Source organism: Trachymyrmex cornetzi, unplaced genomic scaffold, assembly GCF_001594075.2.
Source record: "Trachymyrmex cornetzi isolate Tcor2-1 unplaced genomic scaffold, Tcor1.1 scaffold299, whole genome shotgun sequence".
In the NCBI taxonomy this organism is placed as follows: Eukaryota; Metazoa; Arthropoda; class Insecta; order Hymenoptera; family Formicidae; genus Trachymyrmex; species Trachymyrmex cornetzi.
Genome location: NW_017297680.1, coordinates 2225323 through 2250120, shown reverse-complemented (window position 1 = coordinate 2250120; position 24798 = coordinate 2225323). Strand labels below are relative to the sequence as shown.

At 34.4% G+C, this 24798-nt stretch overlaps 1 protein-coding gene across 3 annotated transcripts in view; it reads left to right on the top strand.

Annotated features, from left to right (window-relative positions):
- LanB1 (laminin subunit beta-1) overlaps positions 1-22643 on the top strand; it is a 24215-nt gene extending 1572 nt beyond the window's left edge. The window contains exons 2-21 of one of the 3 annotated variants that reach the window (XM_018509418.1): positions 859-1003; positions 1146-1228; positions 1382-1525; positions 1596-1678; positions 2559-2693; positions 3010-3110; positions 3186-3503; positions 4945-5076; positions 13755-13875; positions 14538-14763; positions 15096-15392; positions 15644-16206; positions 16418-16597; positions 16927-17252; positions 17500-17910; positions 18013-18208; positions 18319-18765; positions 19122-19629; positions 19898-20981; positions 21163-22643. In XM_018509418.1, coding sequence (XP_018364920.1) covers positions 859-1003; positions 1146-1228; positions 1382-1525; positions 1596-1678; positions 2559-2693; positions 3010-3110; positions 3186-3503; positions 4945-5076; positions 13755-13875; positions 14538-14763; positions 15096-15392; positions 15644-16206; positions 16418-16597; positions 16927-17252; positions 17500-17910; positions 18013-18208; positions 18319-18765; positions 19122-19629; positions 19898-20981; positions 21163-22131 — 6469 coding nt within the window. In that variant the 3' untranslated portion in view covers positions 22132-22643. Of the gene's footprint in view, positions 1-858; positions 1004-1145; positions 1229-1381; positions 1526-1595; positions 1679-2558; positions 2694-3009; positions 3111-3185; positions 3504-4944; positions 5077-11134; positions 11601-12043; positions 12179-13530; positions 13576-13754; positions 13876-14537; positions 14764-15095; positions 15393-15643; positions 16207-16417; positions 16598-16926; positions 17253-17499; positions 17911-18012; positions 18209-18318; positions 18766-19121; positions 19630-19897; positions 20982-21162 lie in introns of those variants that run through there. The other 2 variants (XM_018509416.1, XM_018509417.1) reach the window with 2 other exon arrangements.
- The last annotated feature ends 2155 nt before the right edge of the window (positions 22644-24798 follow it).

Below are 24798 nucleotides of genomic sequence, written 5' to 3'. Positions count from 1 at the left end.
AAAAAGTGTAAAAATTACGTTATATTATTGTTTTCAAAAAAATAACTATAGCATTTAAACTTATAATTTACATGAAGACCGCAGCTACTACTACATTATAGCAATTTTAAATATAAAATTTTCTCCGTGTACAAGTGAACGTACATGAGATTTTTCAGAATCTTTTCACTCCGTTATGAAATATTTTTATTGAATTATATGCATATTTATTTTATGCTGTTCTGTAAGATGTAATTATGTAACGTGATAGTTTTTCAAAAGTTTTTCCATGTACGCACGATTTCCTTCAGCTCCAATAGAGCTATTTAACACTATAAAACAACATTATAAAGATTAAGTTAACTCATGGTCTGTTTTATAGTCAGGTGAGATAATTTTTTACGCTGCACTCCAATTTTAAATTTAAAATCGTATTATAAAAAACTAAGAGAAAAAGTAATATAAATAAAACTTATTTAGGAAACTACAAGTACTTAAGACGACGTAATATTATCAATAATATAGTCACTATTATTTAAACTACGCAATTTACAAAAGAAATCGTAAGAATTTTATTTTCGCATTCGTACAATTCGTTTTTAGCTAATTTGGTATAGAAACAAGTCACAAGTATACGAATTATGTTTATACTTCTTTAATTAGCTAAACAAGTCACGATTTTATTAGCATAAATAAAGTACAATAGCTAATTTCTGAGAAAGAGGGTGCCGCTTTAAGAGACCTATGTCAGTATCGGTGATTTTCCTCTACGTTTATCTTATTTAAATAATTAACTAGTTGATTCATATAATATATAATAAAAAATAGTCATTTAATATACGTCTCAAAAAAATTGTTGTCTTCATATTCGCTTTGCAGGAGAAGTTTAGAATTTTTTGATCTTTTACCCGAAGATCCTAAATTATACGACAAAATGCGTCCTCCCAAGAAAGATGGCCATGCAACCGTTGTGAATTTTCACGTTACTGTGATGGGACTTGATTCCATTGATGAAAATTCTATGGTAACATAATTTTAACCAAATTTATTTTTACTTTGTACATTTAACTGCGTATTAACGAAAATTTTGTACTTCAATACTTGTTCTAATTATTAATTAACCATTTACGAAATATAATTACTTCGATAGTTAATTACTTTTACAGACATATACCGCTGATATTTTTTTTGCCCAAACGTGGAAGGATAATAGACTCCGATTGCCAGAAAATATGACGTCCGAGTATAGGTACATAAATTTATTGCTTCTTAACGATTTTTACACTTATGTATTTTTATTCTATATATTTCTGTTACATTCATCTGTATATTTTTCTTTAGTACTCTTTTTTAAAAAGTTTCTAACTAATTATTATCTCTCATATATGTGACAAAATTTAAGATTATTAGAAGTCGATTGGCTGAAAAATATGTGGCGGCCAGATTCTTTTTTTAAGAACGCAAAGTCGGTGACTTTTCAAACAATGACGGTACCAAATCACTATGTATGGTTATATAAGGACAAAAGCATTCTCTATATGGTGAAGTAAGTTTATAACAAATTATATTCAGTGCATTTCCTAAACATAAAACTTGAAATATACTGGCGATTTTAGGCTGACTCTAAAACTCTCTTGTGCCATGAATTTTTTGATCTATCCTCACGATACGCAAGAATGTAAACTGCAAATGGAAAGTCGTAAGTCATCTATATATAAAAGAGTTTGTCTCGGAGTTATGCGCAGCTTAGCAAGTTATGCTACATATAAAGTTATGTTTTATCATACAATTATATCATTCACTGTTAGAAATGTTTCCTTTACATGTAAATGAAGCTCGTGGTTATAAATGAAATTAAAAGTAATAAATGATTTAACTGAAAATTAAGTACAATAGTTACTTAAATGTAATGAACGTGTGCATTAAATTTTATGAAAAGTACTTTTTATTCAAGAAGTCAAATCTATAAAAAACTTTTCTTTTTACTTATATCTTTATGGGCAAGAATCAGCCTCTTTTTAACATCCTTCTTAATTCATGTACATGTACACAAATATACTTTTCAGTTATAAATTCATTAAATTTAATATAATGTTATAAAATTAAATTCAAATTGTGTAACTTAAAAGTATATTAAATTTCATGAAATTTTTAACAATGTACATTAAAAGTTAATGAAATTCAAGAACATTTCTAACAGTGTTTTTACCTATCTCTCAATTATATCTAATAATTGATTCTTAATGGAAATAAAATATTGAGAAGATGTAGTCTTAGTTAGATTTCCAACAATTAGCGCACTCTCCAAATTTCTTGGAGTGAAATCTCACTCTAAGAGAGTGAAAATATGGCCATTTTTGGAGAAGAGAGATTTAAAAAGAAGTGAGATTTAATCTTACTTCTTTTTTGGAGTAAGATTTCACTCCTTTGGACTCAAAAAGAGCGAAAATTGTCTTTCTTTCATTTCACTCCAAGAAATTTAGAGAACAAGTAAATTATGCTAGAGTAATCAATAAATTATATGTAGCGTCAAACACAACGCGATTTCATGTCTCAAAACAAAATAACTTGATCGGCAGTATCACATACGACAGACGAAATGATCTTCCAGTGGGATCCCGATGTTCCTCTCGTTGTAGACGAGAATATCGAGTTGCCCCAATTACAACTCGTTAAAAATTATACAGCCGATTGCTCGCAGGTTTATTCCACTGGTAAGAGAATTGTGTAAATGTCTCTATCTCAAAGAATAACGCTGCGCATTGCGTTTGGTATATTTTCGTATAAACGCAGTCGAATTCTTCGCATATTAAAGAGTACGAAGAATAGACAATCTTTGTGATCAATTTTTTTAAATCAGTTTTGTCTTCCGTTTCGAAACTGCACGCGTATCTCGCGCAGCATTATTCTATAGAATGAAGGTAATTCTTTAGCCAACCGTCCATGCGTTGATATCACTTGAACTTAATCTGATTGTAAGCTAAATACCAAGCATGGACACCTAATGGAAGATTACGTTATAATCTCCAGGTAACTTTACTTGTCTTGAAGTCGTGTTTGTGCTGAAGCGACGTCTCGGCTATTACTTGTTTCATACCTACGTGCCGACATGCTTGATCGTCATCATGTCGGTAAGGTAACATAATAAAATGATACTCTCGCGCGACCTTCTTTACAACTGTATTTTTTTATCGAAAACATCGCAGTGGGTATCATTCTGGATAAAACCAGAGGCCGCACCCGCTCGAGTCACCCTGGGAGTCACCTCGTTGCTCACGCTTTCCACGCAGCACGCTAAGAGTCAGGCCTCTTTACCGCCCGTTTCATACCTGAAGGCTGTCGACGCCTTCATGTCGGTCTGCACGGTGTTCGTGTTCATGGCGCTGATGGAATATTGTCTGGTGAACATTGTTCTTGGCGACTCGGATACGCCCACAGCGAAACCTGCACCTCCGCCACCGCCGCCGTGCTCGAGCACCTCGGATACAGCCAAACTTGATAAGATTTTCGATTTTGCTGCCAAGGTAATGCATAGATGATAATTAGATGACCAGAGAGCCTCGTGAATCGATTTTAACAAGATATAAATATGATACTTGCAATAATTCATTAGACATTACTTATGTTAAGTTCGTAATATCAAATTATATCCAATTTGAATTATTTTTAATAATTTCTATAAGTCACCACTGTTTGTACTCAATACCTATACCGTTAATTTAACTAAAACGATTAAGTTAAATAATTTAATTCAAGAAAATGTATTAAATTTGATTCAAATTTGGTTTATTATTTATCAACTGCATATGGACGTAAATATGAACATTGCTTATTTTGAAATTAATCACAGAAATAGATTAATTTATATCTTGACACACATGGAAATTAAAAATAAATATTATTTAATTAATCAGCTTACCAATGTTCTTTTGAGAGATATCTGAAAAAAACAAAATCTTAATAACACTGAAAAAATAATCTTAATTTAAAAGAAATATTTCTTTGCTCGTATTTAAAAAAATTATTTCTTTGAATCAATGAAAATTTCTTTGAAAATAAGATATTGTATGTAATAATTTTTTGGAATACGAGCAAAGAAATTTTTTTTGAAATTAAGATTGTTTTTTAGTATAAAAGTGTATTTTTTATCATTGTCGATATGAATTAATTAGTTCAGATGGAAACAGTCAATGAAAATCAGTATAAGTACTATTATAGTGTTAAATTCTCTCTAAAATGCCAAAATACTTTTATTTTGTAATTTCATGATAAATAAAAAAAGTTTACCATCGTTAAAATTGATTCTAGGCTCTTTTGTCTTGGACTACTTCCGTGCCTCGAATAAGGGAACAAAATAAATACGTTATTGTTAAAGAAAATCTACATAAAGTGATTTGCAACTTCCAAAAATATTAATAACGGATAAATTATTAAAACATCTGAAGATTTTATATGTTATAAAAAAAATCTTTTTGTGTTGATGATGATTATTTTAATTGTATATACAAGTAGCTACATTTTGCAATAGCATTGTTCCCTTGAGAAAATTTATGTTGAAAAACTTAAAAATATACTTAAAATTTAAAATTTATTGTTGGAAAAACCTAAAAAATACAGGTAAATTTGAACACTTTAAATTTTTCTTTAAAACAATTTCGAAACTTACTTAAGAACAATTGAAAGAAACTAACGTGCTGTGCCAATTATATTAAAATCATCCTCGAAAAACTTTAAAAATTTTATTTGACTTAACATTTTACACATTTTAAATTACCTGAAAATTTTTTAAGTAAACTCTTAATTACTTTTAAAAACTTCGTCAAAAATAAATTTTCTCAAGGGTTCGTCCACTCTAAATCATGTCCTACTCTCTCCGAGGCACGGGAGACAGTCTGCATGACGACGGTTCAAGTTGTGATCGTTGTCACGCAGGAAAACGCAATGTTGTTATCCTGCCGATCGCAGAAATCGTCGATTGTACCGCCACCCGGACCCACCCCAGCACAAAGGGCGCGAATACGAGCGTTGAACATCGACCGCTTCTCGCGAGTCTTCTTCCCTTTGCTGTTTGCCGTGCTGAACGTCACCTATTGGATAATGTTCGCCGAATATATTTAGACAGTGACATCGGGAACACTTATCGTGGAAATCGTGCGATACTTCAAGAAAAACGAGAACAAGGATACGAATTCTACGAGAAACTGATACACTCCGGAAACATTAAAATACTTAGAAGAAACGAAGAGCAGTAGGATTTTTTGGAAAAAAATTTGTCCCTGCAATAAATTTATATTATATAGATATATCAGTGTGCGAATGAAAACGACGGAGAATTTCGCGACTATACGTAGTAGAAATTTCCAGATTGCAAAGCGTATCTCAGCAAAATCGTTCAAATCTGTGATTGCTTATGATGCTGGCAACTTGCCGTAGATTTGTTTTCAAACGATTTCGAATATACCAATATTGTAGTACATGCAGGCAACATTTAACGAAAAGGTAGCTGCATCAAAATTACTTTGCGTTGTCGGCAATATGACAGCATTGTGTGATACTGCGTATTATTATGGCAACATGACGGCAATATAGTACGAATTTTGATGATGATTTTAAAGTTGTCGGCAAATTGCTGACAAGTTGCTACTCAAAGTTGTCATATCGTGAAGGCATCAAGTTGTCAACAAATGAGAATTCAATTGCTATAATTCTAGTAGCAACACATACTTAGCAAGCAACATGCCAGCAACAAGACAAATACGTTGCTATCTGGGTTCTAATAGAAATTTGGAGCTCGAAAATATCGGTGTAAATAATTATAAAATTTAGAGATGAATAATGATGTTTAACAAACGCAGAAGCGCTTAATTCTTTTAGAACGTTGCTCTTCTAAAATTTTAATCTTTTCTTTTACTATTTCTTAAGACAAATAAAGAATATTACCGTACTGTTATTATGGCACACTCGCAAACTGTTTTCTCTGACTGCTCACTTTATTCGTCCGCTCGACAACGATCGTCCGATATTTAACAAATACTAAAATAATTACGATTTATTAACCATGGATAACGTATTTTTACTGCTACGCGTTTAAAAGCAAACTTACTTTTTTCTTTTCAATTGCCAATTAATTTTTTGTGTGCCTGCAATTAAGTGGGATATACATATCCCGGTCCTTTAAAAATTCACATTTTCACAAAAATAAAGATAGCAACTACTTTTTAGGCTCATTTTAAAGATAAAGAATAAGATTCTTCATAAAAAATCAACGTTCTTGTAAGTTTCAGCATTTAATCTATACATCTCTCGTCAAATACTCATAAAATGAGGTAAAAGTGAAAAATATATGTATCTTCCACAAAAATTAAGATAGCAATTTTTGTCTGAGCTTATCTTGAAGATCAACGTAAAAGCTATGTAAAAAAAATCGCTACTTAATTTCAAAATGGCAGATTCAATATAGTGGAGCAAAATGCTAAATTAAGTATCGTATAAAAGCGAAAAATAGCCGTGAAAACAATTGATGTGAAATACTTATATAGAAAATAGAAACAACTGATTTCAAATCGGCAATCTCAAAAATCCTTAGATTATGAATGTCATTCAAATTCAAGAAAATTTTACATTTTGGTCCGTCATATTAGATCTACAATTTTAAATTTTAAAATTTTAATTACAGATTTATAATCAATGAGCTTAAAACCTTTGATAAGACGTAAATTAGATGCTAATTATTCTTAGAAAAAATACAAAATGGTTAAATATTTAAATTATAACTAATGAATGGTGAATTTTATTTTCCGGGAAAGATATGATATGTTCTTGTTTATGAATGAAACTTGTAAAACTTTTCCGAGAATAAGTAAAAAATTTTATCTAAATAGAACATAATGATCAATGATGTACAGGAAGGCATATTGATTCTAATAAATTTAAAAAATGACGATGTGTTTATTCAGTTCATACATCGCTTTATTATTATATAAAACTCATCATTCAAAAGCCTAATAAAAAATGCATATGTAGATATTATCATCATTTATGATAAGCTTACATTTTATTTCTTGTACGAAATAATGTCTCGATTCATGATTTATAAATATTACAGAATCTCAATCTCCATTGAACGTTGCGTTACCGATTCTTATTATAAGTAACAATGAATGTTTCTTGCCATAAGTCTGTATTATACAATTGTACCATTAAAAGTATGTCTAATAAAGTACTATTATAATGAATTATGTGAATTATATATTTAATCATTACTATCATCCAGCCTTACAACTGGCGAGAACGACTTTCTAATGGAGTAAGGGTTACTGCACAACAATTGTGACCAAATTATGCCAATTTTTGTTAACATCGTAAGTTTACGTCTTCAATTTCATGGATCATGACTGTTCATCGTATGTTTTTGCTGAAGAAGACTAGAATACTAGCCGAAACATGTACAAATCTCATTTCATTTATGTAAGATAAAGCTTTTTTGAAGAGTATTACACACTGATCACTGTGTCAATTCCCAATTGTCCGTTTGTCCTTTATTTATTTTCATTATTTACTATTATAATGTTTTCTCGCTGAAGATCATTGTCAATCAATTTATTAGACTTTAAACAAACTCCAATTAACTTAATTGACAATCATATCTTGATATTAACATATCAATTGAAATATCTGTTCAAAATCAACTTCTAAACTTATGTTTATATGAATTTTTTTTTAATGTAGTTGATAGGAATACTTCGTAGAATATTTAACACTTATTTATTTACACCTTGTAAATTACATTATTAATTTCTTATTATTTAACGTATAAAGTAAACTTCTAAATATTGGTATTGTTAAAAGGTATTGTTAAAAGTATTATATATTTATGAATATATGCATTTTATAATAAAGAATTAAACTTTTATTTAAAAATAGAGTATAAAAAATTAAAAAATAAAATTAAAAAATAAAATATCAGAAAAGCGTAATATTGTTAAAAGTGTTATGAAAATTATATATTTATAAATATCACGTATATGCATTCTATAATAAAGAATTAAATTTTTATTTAAAAATAGAGTATAAAAAATTAAAAAATAAAATTAAAAAATAAAATATCAAAACATCAATTTTCTCGAAATTATATTGTCTTAACTTTTGCATGTAATTATAGTTACTATTGTCTATTTATTGAAGATAGTGATTGATTGCAAGAATCAGTATAGCTATATATGCCCTCTATTAGTGCTAAACAAGACTATGAAATACAGTCATCGTCAGTAAGAAGGGAATCTGTTGACTTGCACTTTTATTCTCCGCCTACTTTCAACCCCCACCAATACGACCACAGGATCGTAGCACCCACGCACTGAATAAACGGATGAAGGTTAGCGCCCTAGTGATATGGAGTATTATAAAATAACATTCTGTCCTCATTTCACTGCTTTATGTCAATGCATTGATACATGATCCCAATAAAAATCATTACAATAAACTTTTGTAAATAATACAGGACGACAAAAAGATTTCATAATAAATACTCATTTCAGTTATGCAAAAATTATTTATAGTTTACATTGAGAATCAAATGTATATGGTACATTGCATATGATGGTAATGAAATAAAAATGGTTACTATATTTTTATAAATTATACAAAATAATCGCCTTATATTGATCTTGCAATCACAAAATCAAATTCGAAAAAAAGCCTAAATTCACATATACATTTTTTAAAAATAAAGTACGTTTCGAGTGATTTGCATTGTAAAAATCGTTTTGTCGAATTTGTACCATTGTGTATATGTAATTGAATTTTCAGCAAAATAAATCACGAAATAAATCTTTATATGCTTTCAATATGTAAAGATTCATATAAACGGATGTTTTAATTAATTTATAAGCTTTTTGATGCGATTAATAGTCGCACTTTGTGCTATTAATAGTCGCACTGTGCTATTAATTACAATATATATAATTATGAGAAAATAATTCTATCGGACGAGAAGCAAAATTGTCCGTTGTCGCGAGCACAGTCCGAGACAACGAATCAGTACATTCGCGCGACGGGGAAACGGAAAGTGGGATCATCGCAGAGGAAGGAAGCGTAGCGTGGGCCGCCTTATCTGTACAACGTAGCCCAGCTACGATAGCAGGATGCCATTGCCTTCTCTTTCTCGTTTCGCCTTTCCAGGACGGTTCGCTTTCCATCCTCTTCTATCACGCGTGAAGATTGGTGGGAATCGGGAGCACTGCGTGGAGCAGGCCGAAGTATTGCATTGCTGAAGTTTAGTTATATATATGCTTGGATGAAATAATTAATTTGCTATCTGCTTCCCGAAAGTAATGACAAATGCATGCACGGGAAGAACGATTCTGCTGAATTATCTAAAAATTTAGGTAGATACAGGTCTAAAAATAAATTTGTTATATCATCAAAATAATTATGTAAGAAATTTGAACGTAATAGCAATATTGCAAAAAAATTTTGATATTATAGTAACCAACTTGAACGCCCTACATAATTATCGTAATAGTTGAACAAAATTATTTTCAGATTTGTATCTAGCTAATTTTTAAATACCTCAGCAAAATTCTTCTTTCTGTTGGGACATTTAAATTCCATCTTAATTTCTCCCGAGTATACGTGAATGTTCTTTCAAATGTTGAATATAAATTTAATTTTAAATATAATTTTCTGTAAATATATCTTTAATGTAAAGATTTACATTTGTCTTCTTGTTTTTAACTTACTTAGAAAGACTGTTCCTAAAGAGAGAATAGACGTACTTTACAAAGTTTGAGAATTATTCGGGGTATAATATATGTTTCTTTGTTGAATATGTAATCAATAGCAACAACTTTTTATATCCGACCAAGAGATGAAATTAAATTAAATAAATAAATTTATATAACATCGATAGATTGATTTAATAGAAGGCATTGTTGTATCAGATGTCGTTTACAATACATCTGCAGAATATATTCCTTGAACAACAGATTTCGAAAGATGACAGGAACAGTGAGTATGCTGCACATGTGTGCCGCAGTAATATAAGCGTCGTAACGGGTGTATGAAAGTATCGTATATTGATACCACAAGGGATCCAGACAAATTGGGGTGCAGACGATTTGGAATTCTCAATCTGTACGATAAAGACTTTCCATAATATTACGTGTAGTATACACAAAAAAAAGAAATGTCAGGCGATAGAACATTGACCAGCGATAGAAGATCTATAATTTACACTATATCGAAAATGCTCGTATTCTTCGCTACCTTCTCTGTAGAGGGTAACCAAAGGAACCTTAATATAATCTTAATTAATAACTACACAGAGAGAGAGAGAGAGAGAGAAAAAACAGTTTTGCTCAAATATTAAAAAATTTAATTAGATACACAGATCTGAAAATAATTTTATATTGGAATAGCAGAAATATCTACGACGATTAAGCATGATAATAATGTAAAAAATGTTGACATTTTAGTAACCAATTTCAGCGTTCTATATACATAATTATTTTGATGATCCGACAAAGTTATTTTCAAATTTGTATCTAATTTTGTTCAATGCCCCAAAACTGTATTTTGGCAGTGTAATTATATATAAATTGAACTTTGAACTCATAACACTATTTATTTATATATGTCACAACCAAAATGTTAACTTTAATAAATACATTGATTATAGCACAGATTACAATAAGTGTATGCTTTTACTGAGTTAGCATTTTGACTGCGACATAATATAAATAGGTAATATTTGGTACATCGACATTCAACGATCGTTCGAAATTTCTCTAAACACGCGTTGGTCACTTTTCACATACCCGATGCGAAATACAAAGCCATATCTAGACGTTAAGATTTGAAGATCAAAATGTCAATAATTTAAAAAAATGACAATTTTCACGCAAATGTAGAAATAAGAAAAACCTAAGTTTACTCTGGAATTTCGGTGACCTGTTCTTGAACCTTTTCCCATCATTTCCGAGGATCGCACTCCTCTCGCAAAGTCTTTCTTCTCTCGAGTCTCGTCTGCAGCCTTTATCGCTGGCCATTCGGTCCCACTCGTCGCTTTACAAGCCCAAGTCGTTTTCCCTCTCCGTTCCATTGCCACCCGTGATGTACGGCACTGACAGGCACGAGACTCGGAGGTTCGGAACGAAGTCGTGACTCGACTCGACAAGCCGAGGGACTCACTTGTGAGAGACGGCGTCACGAGGCGCGTCCGTGAGGCCGCGTTTTTCATTTTCCATCGCCCGCCGCGTTTTGCGACGGTGCTCCCGCACCTGTCAGACGGTTCCGCCGTGTCGTTATCGCACGTGGATAACAGACTCGGAACTTGGTGGCCACGAGGAGAAACCGAGGGGATTCGGGCAGAGGGGAATTCCGATCTCTCGGTGCTCAGCGAGATCTCGACGTTCGTACCGACTTCGGAGCAGAGCGGCGGCTATCGTCTCTCGAGGGAAAGAAGAAATATCCCAACGGTGCACACTGCGGGGAACACTATTTTAGCGTGTACGCTAACGTAGCTGAACTTTGTTAGACGGAGGACGGTATTAGCAACGTTAATTCCAACGGAAATCACTTTTTCGTCCCGCAGTGCGCGAAAGTGTGTTTCGCATCGTTCTGTGAGTCTAATCAAAGTATATCTTGCTATCTCAAAATGTAATAATTCGTCTATGATTCAGGATCTGATATGAAGAATTATTTTTTTTTAAATTTACTAATATTATAACGTCTTACGTATTTTTATGCTTTTTCTTCGAGAGAGATTATCAAATAATTTTTAAAATTAAAAATCGTTAAATGCTTGTTTTGATTATTTATTTTGTCGAGTGCGGTTTAAAAATTAATAATATAGTGTTTATAAATTTATATATAAAGCAAAATTAATTCAAAAATAAAATTAGTATTATTAATAATATTTTATCGCGTATATTATAATTTAATTATAATGATTATAAATATAATCATTTTTCATCTTGTTTGAGTAAAAGAAATTCTTCTAACTATAAATTTTTCGCGATATATCAATGATTTATAATATTTTGGAAATATTTTATTGTCATAGAAATATTCGAATCATCGTCGATGGCTTAACACCGTTGCAAAAAATCCACAAAGATAGAAAAAAGAAACGGAAAAATGCTTCATTATGGGCACGTGGCTCTCGCAGCTTTAATTATTATAATTATTACTTTAGCAGGTATGTAATAGTCCATGTAATCTCTATTAAAGCTAATTTTTTACAAAGTAATTAGATTTTAAAATGAAAATGCTTGAGAGATCCAACATAAAAATTAATGTTATCAGATTCTCTTTATAATTCTTTATAAATTAAAAATAAAATACTCTTTTAAATTAAAAAAATGCTTCATTATGGACACGCGGCTCCCGCAGCTTTAATTATTATAATTATTACTTTAGCAGGTACGTAATAGTCGATATATTAATTTCTATTAGAGCTAGTTTTTTACAAAGAGTAATTAAATTTTGAAATGGAAATGCTTGAGAGATCCAACATAAAATTAATATTCATAATTAATACTCTCTCCTTTGTAAATTAAATACTCTTAAATTAAATAATACTTACATAAATTAAAATTTTTCAGTATCATTTGAACGCAGCTCGTATTTTCATTGCCTATTTTAACGTCATTTTTGCGTTGCATATATTACGTGCGAAAGAACCAAATTTATAAAATTCTTTTTCTCGGAAACATCGTTCATCCCATTCATATACGAAAAGACTGTTTATCCATTATGATTAGATAGCGACATGACCTCGCGACCTGCCTTCCTTTTGAAATCGGAGAGTTCGTTTTGACTTCTAAAATCCAGTCGCCCTACAAACAGAGATCTTCGCACGAAATTATCAAAGAAGATTATTCAACGAATAGCACAGATCAAGTTTCGCATAATTGTTTATAATTTATGCACGTGACAATATCGTTGTAGTAAAGATACATTACAGATGTCTCAGTATAAACTATTTTTTTTAATTTACAAGTATTTTTATAAAGTCGATTTGCAATCAAGAGATACATAACTTGAGAAATTAAATCAAAGATACTTAATATAGGAAATTAAAAGATCTCACAGCGAAAAGTGATCTGAATTTTTGCTGAATCGAGTTGATTGAAAGATCTATTTGAGACACTCCGTATTTTATTGAAGCTTAAATATATTTTCCAGAGTTGTCTTCGCTCATAAACATCCGGTTGTCTCTTGCGATAGCCTCCACCGGTAGTAGAACATCTCTTGATAACCGGTACATTCTAGCGTACATTTGAAACAATTCTGGGATAAAATTGTCCTATATTTATATTAATAGATGTTAATAATGACGTGCCCACTATCGCCGCGCGTTTAAAAAAAATCGACGAACAGAGCCAATCGCTGCATCTTACGTAATAAATTTCTTAATGAAAAATTATTGTTTTGTGTAATTTATTCTTTTATTTATTTATTTGTATCATTTATTGTTCCTCGGAAAGGAACAAAAACACGCATATTTAATATTACTGCATTAAACATAAACGTTTAAATTTTGTATAGGACCTGTAAGTTCACAACATGTACGGGACAAAGTACCATCCAGAGGTAAGATTCAAAATCTCTTCTTAGAATTTATTTCTTTATTCACCTTTTTCTTCATGAAAGAATCATGAAACAATCGTTGTAACACGTAGCATTATCAATGGTCTTATCAGAGAATGTCAAGTGGTGAAAAACGCGATAAAATTTTCGCGACAACTAGGACACACACTATATAATTATACACAAAATACAAAGACAAAAATGGGGGTGTTATAGGGTCGGTGCAGAGAGGAGATATGTCACCTATGGATGTGGTGACAGAACTTCGTAATCGGCTAGGGCCGATCATTTCCACGTCAAGAGGTAGACAAAATATGTTACTTCGGGAAGAAGGCAACTATATATTTTGTCATAAAAAGATCACCTGTGACATATTTAACTTGAGAAAATTTATTCTAACTTGGATAATAGTTTATATATTACTAGCTAACAGCGAGAGTTCGTGTTTGTTGTAGCTAATTTTTGTTCTATCAGTTTGAATGTTCATGTTTAAATATATTTACTACACTGAAAGAAAAATGGTTGCATGATTTAATTATAAGTTTATGTATAGTCACTTTTGGTGCCAACCTATTATATATAAATTTTTTTTAAATAAAATTATAAATACATATAATAATAGTAATAACGATAAAAATAAAACTTCATAATTTTACTATATAATTATAGTCACAAATATCAAACATTTTTCTCTTAGTGCAGATGTATGTTTATGTGACAATGTGACGTATATTTCGGTTCCTTCCATGGCTCCTATAATGTGGTAAAGGTACACAATGCTAATCGATCACAAAAACTAATTGGTAATCGGGAAACTGTATCTTCCTCCACATATATTTAACTCGTATAATCGGCATGATATTATGCAATGGTGTCCTAATTACAGGAGAAGAGAATAACCACACGGCTAACAGAATGTGCATTTCGAGTTATAATAGATTAACCAGAAACTTTGTTCCATGTAGGATCGCACGCGAAAAGACCGCATCCCTGCGAACAGAGCTCGTGTTATCCCGCAACCGGGAACTTGCTAATCGGCCGTAAGGATAAACTGACTGCTTCGTCGACATGCGGTCTTCATGGTCCCGAAAGATTCTGCATTGTTTCTCATCTCAAGGACAGAAAGAAATGCTTCTTCTGCGATGCATCGATACCTAAACAACAGCATAATATCGAGAACATCGTCAGCGGGTGAGATTATTTTACTTTATCGCTGCAATCTTCCATGTCGCGAAATAAATCCAATGTACGTAATTTACTGTGAGTAATGAACTAAATATGTTGTTATCATTAAACACCGACATCCGTGTTGATTCTCGTTGGCTTATCTTTCCTTCATTTTATTTTGATCTATTCTTGGAACCTTTTGTTATATTATTTAAATTTTATTTATATATATATAATCTTGTTTATTATTTAAATCCAATGACATTTAAAATAACGATGAATAGAAATACGCGTTATTAAAAATAAATAACAGCAATCTAACGTATACTAAATAATTCGAAAATTATAAATTTCAGGTCGTGGTGGCAGGCTGAAAACGGAGTGGAGAATGTCACGATACGCTTCGATCTTGAGGCAGAGTTTCACTTCACGCACATCATTATTCGCTTCCAAACCTTCCGACCGGCTGCTATGCTGATCGAGCGGTCGTACGATTCTGGAAAAACCTGGCAGGTGTATCGGTACTTCGCTCATAACTGCGAGCATTACTTCCCCGATATCCCGACTCATCAACCTCAAAGATTAACGGATGTTATCTGCGAGACAAGATACTCAGCTGTGGCACCGTCCACTGGCGGTGACGTAATTTTCAGGTAGGAAATGTACATAATTTAATAGTATTATTTATTATTAATCATCTTTCTCATTATTTAATATATTGTTTATTTTTGTTTTAAATTTTATTATATTAATGTGCAAATGTTTTGCTTTTATTTCAATTTTCTTACGTAAAGAAACTGCACTAGTTATACGATTCAAATTATTATAATTATTAATTATGAATTGATCATTATTAACCACGTTATTCGAAAACATTATTCATATTTGTTCTGATATATTTTAGGGTGTTGCCGCGAAATTTGGAAATAGATAATCCTTATTCGAAGGAAGTGCAGAATCTACTGAAGATCACCAATCTCAGGATCATCATGACTAGACTCCATACTCTAGGTGATGATTTGCTCGACGATCGGGCTGAGATTCGCGAGAAATATTATTACGCCATCCAAGATATGGTGATTCGTGGTTCGTGTTCTTGCTATGGACACGCCTCTAGGTGTTTACCATTACCAGGAGTCTCTGATGAAGAGAACATGGTCCACGGCAGATGTGAGTGTACACACAATACTAAAGGCCTCAACTGTGAGAGTTGCGAAGACTTCTACAACGATCTGCCGTGGAAGCCCGCGGTCGGTAAACAAACAAACGCTTGTAGGCCTTGCAATTGCAACAATCATACCAATTCTTGTCACTTCGACGAAACGGTCTACGAGAGATCGGGCAGAGTGTCCGGCGGAGTCTGCGACGATTGCCAGCATAATACGCGAGGGCAGAATTGCGAACAGTGCAAGCCATTCTATTATCACGACGTGACGAAGGATATCTCTGATCCAGAAGCTTGTCAACGTAAGTTTTCAATCTGTGTATCAGTCTCTTTATATATAATTTTTATATATAATTTAATATAATTTAATATAATTCAATACGAAATTATTATCTGTGCTTGTTTTATAAATAAAAGATAAATATAGATTGCAGATTGCAGTAAATAATAGAATAAATTTGTACATATGTTAGAGAAACATCGTGAAATATATATAGGTTTTCTTCTTCGCAGCCTGCGACTGTGACCTAAATGGTTCCTTGGATGATGGCATATGCGACTCAAGAACTGATCCTCTAAGTGGCGACGAGTCTGGACGCTGTCATTGTAAAGCGAATGTTGACGGGCGTCGTTGTGATCGCTGTAAAAACGGCTTCTGGAACTTCGATCCCGACAGTCCAGAAGGATGTCAAGGTAACAAAAGAAGTTATTACTCTGCAGCATATTCCGTTAAAAGACGTAACCATTTTAATACTTTTACATAATATTTAAATAAATAAATATTTATTATATTTTTAATAGTAAGAAAAGAGAGAGAGCTTATATATTATTTATTAGTTCTGCATTGAGATTATTTTTCAAATTCAATTTATAATCTTTCCTTTCGAGAAGTATTAATTAATGTTATGTCAATGATAATGAGAGTTAGTTTGAGATTTTAACAGATTTTATTTCGTGATAAAGAAAGTTTGTTCATAGCTTCTTAAAACTCGTATAAAAACTACTTTTACATATAATTACAGCCTGCACCTGTAATATCTTGGGTACCATCGATAATCAGGGTTGCAACGTGGTGACCGGTGAGTGCACGTGCAAACGGTATGTCACAGCGCGCGACTGCAATCAATGCTTACCGGAGTATTGGGGACTCTCCGAGGACCGCGATGGATGCAAACCATGCGATTGCGATTCTGGCGGATCCTACGAAAATTCCTGCGACGTCATCACCGGTCAGTGCAGATGCAGACCACACGTCACCGGGAGAACTTGCAATCAACCGGAGCAAAGTTACTATACCGGCTCGCTAGATTTTCTCGTTTACGAAGGAGAGTTGTCTAGGGCTACCGACGTAAGTTTATCAAATTAAATCAAATGTAAATTAAATATATTTATAAGTATTAATTTTTATTCCAATGCTGCAAAAATGTGATAAAATATAAAATACAATCACAAGACGAAAGACATAACGAGAAGAAAGGGTTACGTCTTTCTTTAATGTATATCTACACATAAAATTTTGCAAAGCGTTAATTATATATATATATTACTCAGATTTTTCAGATTATTTTAGAATTGAATCACAAATTCGTTTTCAGAATTGTCAAGTGGTGATCAGAGAGCCTTATCGCGATGGTAGGAACAGTACGTGGACTGGTACAGGTTTCATGAAGGCCATCGAGGGTTCAGTATTGAACTTCACTATCGACGATATTCGCAGATCAATGTGGTACGATGTCATTGTACGATACGAACCGGTACATCCGGGAGTCTGGGAAGACGTGCAGATTATTCTTGAAAGAGAAAGCTTACCTGATCCTAATGGGCCGTGTGCCGATTGGAAACCTGAATACGATCGGCTGTGGGTTCAGTTACCTCTGCGTTCAAGAAGTGCCGTGGCACAACCGTCTGTATGTCTAGAGGCAGGAAAACGTTACAATCTTCTGCTGCAATTCCGCAAATTTAACAGCCACGTGGACACGCCTTTGGCCTCCATCCTGGTTGATTCGGTAATATATTTTGTTTCGATTATGTCGTCAATTGTCAGAGAAAATCATATCCAGTTGATTGTAATTTATACTTACTCGTGTGTGCTTGTATGATCTGTGCAGATTGTTCTGAAGCCAAGGATAGACGTAATACCCTTCTTCAAGGCGCCAGGTCTGGGTGAACTGCGTCGCCAAGAATACGAGCGTTACCACTGTAATGAATTATATAACGATGTCAACAGCGTGTGGAATAACGTACCCGACGTCTGCAGGAAGTATCAAAATAGCATCGGCTATTATGTCTTCGATGGCGCTCATTGTAAGTTTAACTATTTGATGTTGTTTACTCCTTAATGATATACCTTAATTTTATGTCGTTTCATCTTTTTAATTTAATTACACTCATAAGAGCACAATGTTGAATTTTAGCTTGCGAATGTAACCCAACGGGTTCTCGCAGTCTTCTGTGCAAGAACTACGGCGGGATGTGCCCGTGCAAGCCAAACGTAGTTGGCAGACGTTGTGATCGTTGCGCGCCGGGAACCTACGGATTCGGTCCGGAGGGATGCATTCCCTGCGATTGCGACGGTGTCGGTGCACTCGACAATTTCTGTGACGTCGAGACCGGACGCTGCAAGTGTCGCCCCAACACCTACGGCAGGACCTGCGGCCAATGTGAGCCTGGCTTCTGGAACTTCCCTCATTGTCAACGTTGTGAGTGTCACGGACACGCGGACAGTTGCGACTCGAAGACCGGGGCCTGCATCAATTGTCGAGATTTCACCACCGGACACAATTGTGACCGTTGCGTTGACGATTTCTATGGCGATCCGCGGATTGGCGTGGATATACCTTGCAGAGCGTGTCCTTGTCCAGGTGAATATATATTTCAGAAGAGATTTTACATTTTTTTACAAATCTAAAATTAAAATATCAGTCTTATCAGAGAGAGATATTTATATCCTACCAAAAATAAACCATATTCCTCATATTTGTAATCATATCTGTATTGTATTATTTTTTTACAATATAAAATTTAGTTTTTTAATAATTTAAATATTAGTAATAACACACACACACACATACACATATTGGAAATTATGGATTATTATATCTGATTAAAGTTAGTTATTTATTCGCGTTTTTTTTATTGAAATAAGAAATAAGTTTCTTTTGTTAAGCTATAATTTTTGTTATTTATTTATTCTCACTATTATATTTCATTTTAACAGGCACACGTGAGTCCGGTCATTCCTACGCCAACAGCTGTTCATTAGACTCAATAACGCAGGACGTAGTGTGCGAGTGTTTCGAGGGATATTCCGGACCCCGCTGCGAACATTGCGCCGAGAATTATTTTGGCGACCCGGAGATACCAGGCGGTAGCTGTCAACTCTGTAACTGCAACAATAACACAGATTTACGTCGTGTCGGTAACTGCGATCCGCAAACCGGTCATTGTCTCCAATGTCTCTTCAACACTGACGGTTACACTTGCGAGGTGTGCAAAGCAGGGTTCTACGGAGACGCTCTACGGCAGAATTGTCAAGACTGTAGATGTAACGTCCTGGGCACCGACAAGATCGCGGGATCATGCGACCATCGTACGGGCCAATGTCCATGTCTGCCTCACGTCATAGGACAGCTTTGCGAATCCTGCGAGGAAAATCATTGGAGAATAGCCAGCGGACAAGGTTGCGATCCTTGCGAGTGCGACGTAGTTGGAAGTATTTCAGACAGGTTTGTCTACGATTTTTGTAAAAATAAAAAACTACGATTTCTTATTGCAAAAATATTTTTTATGAATGTATAAAATTATTAATAGATCTTGTTGGCATATTTAATACCAATAGTAGTCTGATTAATTTTTTTTTCATAGCAGAAAATTAATTAAAATGTTAATTTTTTAATTTTTAATTTTCTCGGATTGAAGATTAATTTATTTAAAAACGTCGATTACAGCTCATTAATTAAGTAAAACAACTAATTAAAATATTTCTGTGTACAGATGCAATCCCTACGACGGCACTTGCGAGTGCAAACCAGGATTCGGTGGCAGGCGGTGCAACGAGTGTCAGACAAACTTCTGGGGCAACCCGAACGTGGAGTGTTATCCATGCCAATGTGACGTGATCGGGTCCGCCAGCCAGCAATGCGACAGGGAGACCGGAGTATGCGTTTGTCATAAGGGTATCGGCGGTGAGAAGTGCGATAAATGCGACCGTGGCTACCATGGCGAGGCTCCACAGTGCAGTCCATGCGGCGAATGCTTCGACAATTGGGATCTGATATTGGATGGTCTTAGGAACAAGACAAACGCAGTCATTCAGGAGGCCTCGAGGATACAGAAGGTCGGTACGACCGGTGTTTACAGTCAGGAATTTGACGACATGGAGGAATCCCTAAATGAAGTACAGGACTTAATCAGCAACACTACCATTCGAAGTCAAGACCTGGACGCGTTGGACAACTCGGCCGAAGAGTTGGCGAAGAATATCTCCGAATCGGCCAAGAAGTTGGACGAAGCGAATAATCACTTGGAGAATCTCAGTCAACGAGTTAATCTTGGTGACGTTGCGTTGAAGAAATTGAGGAACAGGACTAATAGCTTGCATGAGTCCGCCGCCGATTTGCGGGAGAATGCCACCAGGTTACAGGAAGAGAATGTTTTAGGCGCTCTCAATGTAACTCAGCAGATGGCAGAGCAATCCAGGCAAGCCGAGAAAATGGCAAACGACTCTACGAATGTCCTGGGCGATGCAGAGCGATTCCGCAAGCATACTGAGAATCTCTTGGCGAAAAATCGCGCATCAGTGGACGAGGCTCAAGAAAGGAACAAGGAGTCATTGACGAAGTTGAATGAGAAACTGAAGATGTTCCGTATGGCGGTACCTGAGCTAAATCTACGCATGTGTGGTGACAATGTAACGGAGTGTAGTAGCGTCTGCGGCGGCGCGGGTTGTGGCACCTGTGGAGGATTATCTTGTGACGTAGGCGCGGTTAGCAAGGCTAATCAAGCTTTAGATGTTGCCAAACAGCAAGCTGCCAAGATCAAGAGTCATAAGGACGATGCCGAACAACTATTACGTAATGTAATTATCACTAATCTAGTTCTTAAAATATTTACGATTTTTAAAAATGCATTATTCATTATGTATATCAAATAAATTATATTATTATAAATGCTTATAGAATTTTATAAACTTCGTTGTTCTATCTTATTCATTGTCTCTATAACAATTTGTAACTTATTCAATTAATCTGTATTCTCAGATGAGCCAAATCAAGCAAGATGCAACAGCAGCAAGATCAAACGCTCAAGACGCTTTCAACATCGCATCGGAAGCGCAGAACTTCTTTGAGAAGCTCGCCAAAAATATGGCAAACATGATCAAACAAATGTTGAGTACTCAGGATGAGGACCAACCTACACCAGCTATGGTAAGAGCTCTTGCGTACGCAATACTCGCGAGGAATATCCAGCTGGAGCCGGATCAAATCGCACAGTTGGCCGATCGCATCGAGGATATGGTGGGCTCTCTCACTGACTCCGAGAAGATTCTCGCAGATACCAAAGACGATCTACGGTTGGCGCATGACCTCGAGGAACGCGCTAACCAAATTAAATTGACAGCTATCGAGAAACAAGTTTTGGCGAACAAAATGATTTTACTGTTGAATGACGCACAAAAGGCGCAACATCTGGCGCAGGACGCGATCGATAAGGCGGAAGTTGACGTGTCCAAATCGCAGAAAGATCTCGCGGACATTGCCGACGTGACAAAGGCCGCTCAGATCCAAGCTAACAGCACCACACAAACGGTAGAAGCATTAGATACCCGTTTGAAGCAGCTTCAGACGCAATCTGCAAAGAACAGTTTCGTTCTAACGGAGATCGGCACAGAAGCAAAGAAAGTCGCCGATGAGGCACAAGCAATCGACGGCAAGACGAAAAAACTGTCGGAGGAATACAAGAGGGCGGATGAGTCACTGAATCAGCGAGTCAATAAGACCAAAGGCGATATTCAGCGGGCGAAGAGACTCTTAACGCGTGCTTCCGAGCTAACAGCAGATACGTCGACTAAGTCCAAGGATCTGGACGGCATGGAGAGTGTTTATAAAGAAAATGAACGACTGCTAAAGGAACTGATGAGCGACATAGATGTACTGATGATGGAAATGGAAAGAAACATGGCGGAGATCGAGAAAAAGTCACAGTTGTACAGACAATGTTCTGCTTAAAATTCATCGCAATCAGTTAGGAAGTCACTTATCTTCCGACTGAATTTCATCTGCAAAGTACGATACGTACCCATAACCGGTGGATCTTCTCTTTCCTATTACATTTGATACAAATCTGTCCACGCGGTAGAATCTCTTGCTCCATAGACTCCAAGATCTCTTTCCAGTGTATATGTCTCATTACTGCATTTTATTACGATATAGGTCTTAGCAAGATTGGTGCTTTATACTCGTGCAATAGTCGTGAGTTTTACTTTGATTTATAGGAAATGGATACGCGTATTTACATATTGCATACATATATATATACATTCGCAACTTATTCTGGTTAATATTGTCAAAAGCGATGAGATTATTATTAGTGCCATAAGTGGAGAGGCCATTAGTAGTTGTAAAGAGGATGATTTCTACGTCAGTTAAAACATCGCTTTGAGCGCAATTAAGATGCTATCTTTATAAAACCGAAATAATATATTTGCATAAATTTGCATTTAGTATTATTAAGCACTAAGATCCGCTTTGACCGAAAGTAGGATTATTTTTATTAATTGTTTTATTTTTGTCGGTCTAATTTCGATTTATAATTGTTTATCTTCTCTAGCTTTTAACTTCGCTAATTCTCTAATTCCTTTTACAATTTTTATATTTTTATATCTTTCGTAGCACACTTTTTTTATTTTTATAATAAGAATATTCTATACATGTTTTATCCACTGATACATACATACGTCATTTTATTACACATGGTACTTAAAGAAACACCGTAGCGAAGTATTAAGCTCGTGTTCCATAGATGATATATTAAAAATAATTAAAATGTAATATAAATAATTAAAATAAATGTAATACAGGATTAAGACAAGTATTTATAGTCAATTCTTATATTTAAGATTGTTTTAAATACTGCAGTCTTAAGATGTCTTTAAACCAATCAGAGTCATATTAGCATCTCAAGACTTACTTAGACGATCTTAAAATAGAACTATGAATACCAGCATAAAATAGATATCCTGTAATGGATCTACCGAATACAAAAAATGTTCGACATATCACCAACACACATATTCTATCTGCAAGCCGACGAAAGTTAAAATAGCCTTGTCGATCATTATAGTGTAAATAATTTAGAACTATACATTTTTTCATTTTTCTTTCACAATTCTAAATTAAAATTGTAAAAAATGAAGAAATATAAAGATAAAAAATCGTTGAACATCGTAGACTGGATTTATAAATATGTAACATTAAATATTTACAGATACGTAAACTGTAATTATTTACAGGCACTGTAATGATCGACAAAGCCACTTCAACTGTCATCTATTACCAAGATTAGAACTTCTAATTTTAATTCTAGTTATAAAGAATGGCAGAATTCTACGCGAGAAGTATAATAGAAAGGTTAATAAAATTCGTGTAATTATCCTAGCGATATAAAAGCGAGAGGGACAAGATTCCATTATTTATATCATTATTGCACGCGATCAATCCTCATACGTTACATCGGATATCGTCGAGAATTTCGTTAAAAAATGAGCAAACGATGCTATGATCAAGCCAAAAAAAATTCAATTATATTTAACGTCATATTATGTATAGCGATATTGCAATATTGTAATGTTAGAGAGAAATAAATATAAGTTGCCAAAAGAAGTGGCTACCTCGATGAACCTGTTAATCTTTAACTGCATATTCTCTTTCAATTATATTCAAATACGAAATTCTTTCTATCGCGCGCACATACAGAAAATTTGCAATTTAAAACAATCTTTTACACGGATGACACGCCGCGTCCTTGCAATTTATTGCGGTATCGCGCAAGGAAATTGTCGGACACGTATATCATCGATGATAAAATATTTCCTGTCTTATGATGTGTGTTTTTCATAAAATAATGATACCAGTATACACGATTACCCAATCACGCCTAGGTAATTGAAGGATCACGTTCAAGGAGGTGGGACTTACGTGATTAAACGAAGTAACACTATTGTGTCCCCATCGATCTTTCTCAACTCATACCAATCGATTCGTAGGGCCCGGAAATGGGTTTTGTTGTTTATTATTGCAGAGTCCAGTTACGTCGAAACCATGTGCGCGATTACGGTTCCCCTCATTGTATGTCATCGCAACGCCGAGCGGTTCTACTCCAATTCTAAAGGGATTCGGGACTACGGCCAGCCAGCTTCCCTGGCAGATAAACGGAGAAGAACGTCATATTTGTCATTTTTTGGTAAATTTCTTAAAATCACCCTTTCCTCTGTAGAGCCGGAGCCTTCGCGCGCGCGCGCACAAATATTTCGTGAATAGCGCACTGTTGAATTCAAATGGCGTATGAGTTCAGCAGGCCGCGCACAATGGGTTCATTCAGTATGCGAATCAGTGGTTCTCCGCGGAGGTGAGAAAAGCAAAGAGAAGCTCGGAAATTATTAATGCAATAAAGATTAATGTCGATTTTTCTTCGAAGAAGTATTCGGAAAATTGTCCGAATATCACGGCATACTATATATGTATTAGGTGTTGAACTTAATTCCTGCCGTTTTTCGTCTCCAAAATTGATTTGTTTCGAAGGGAAGATGAATGAATACCTTAATCAAAGTAATTTCCTCCATTTTCTACTTTATTACTAATTAATAATACTTTATTAATAATACTTTGATTAAGGTA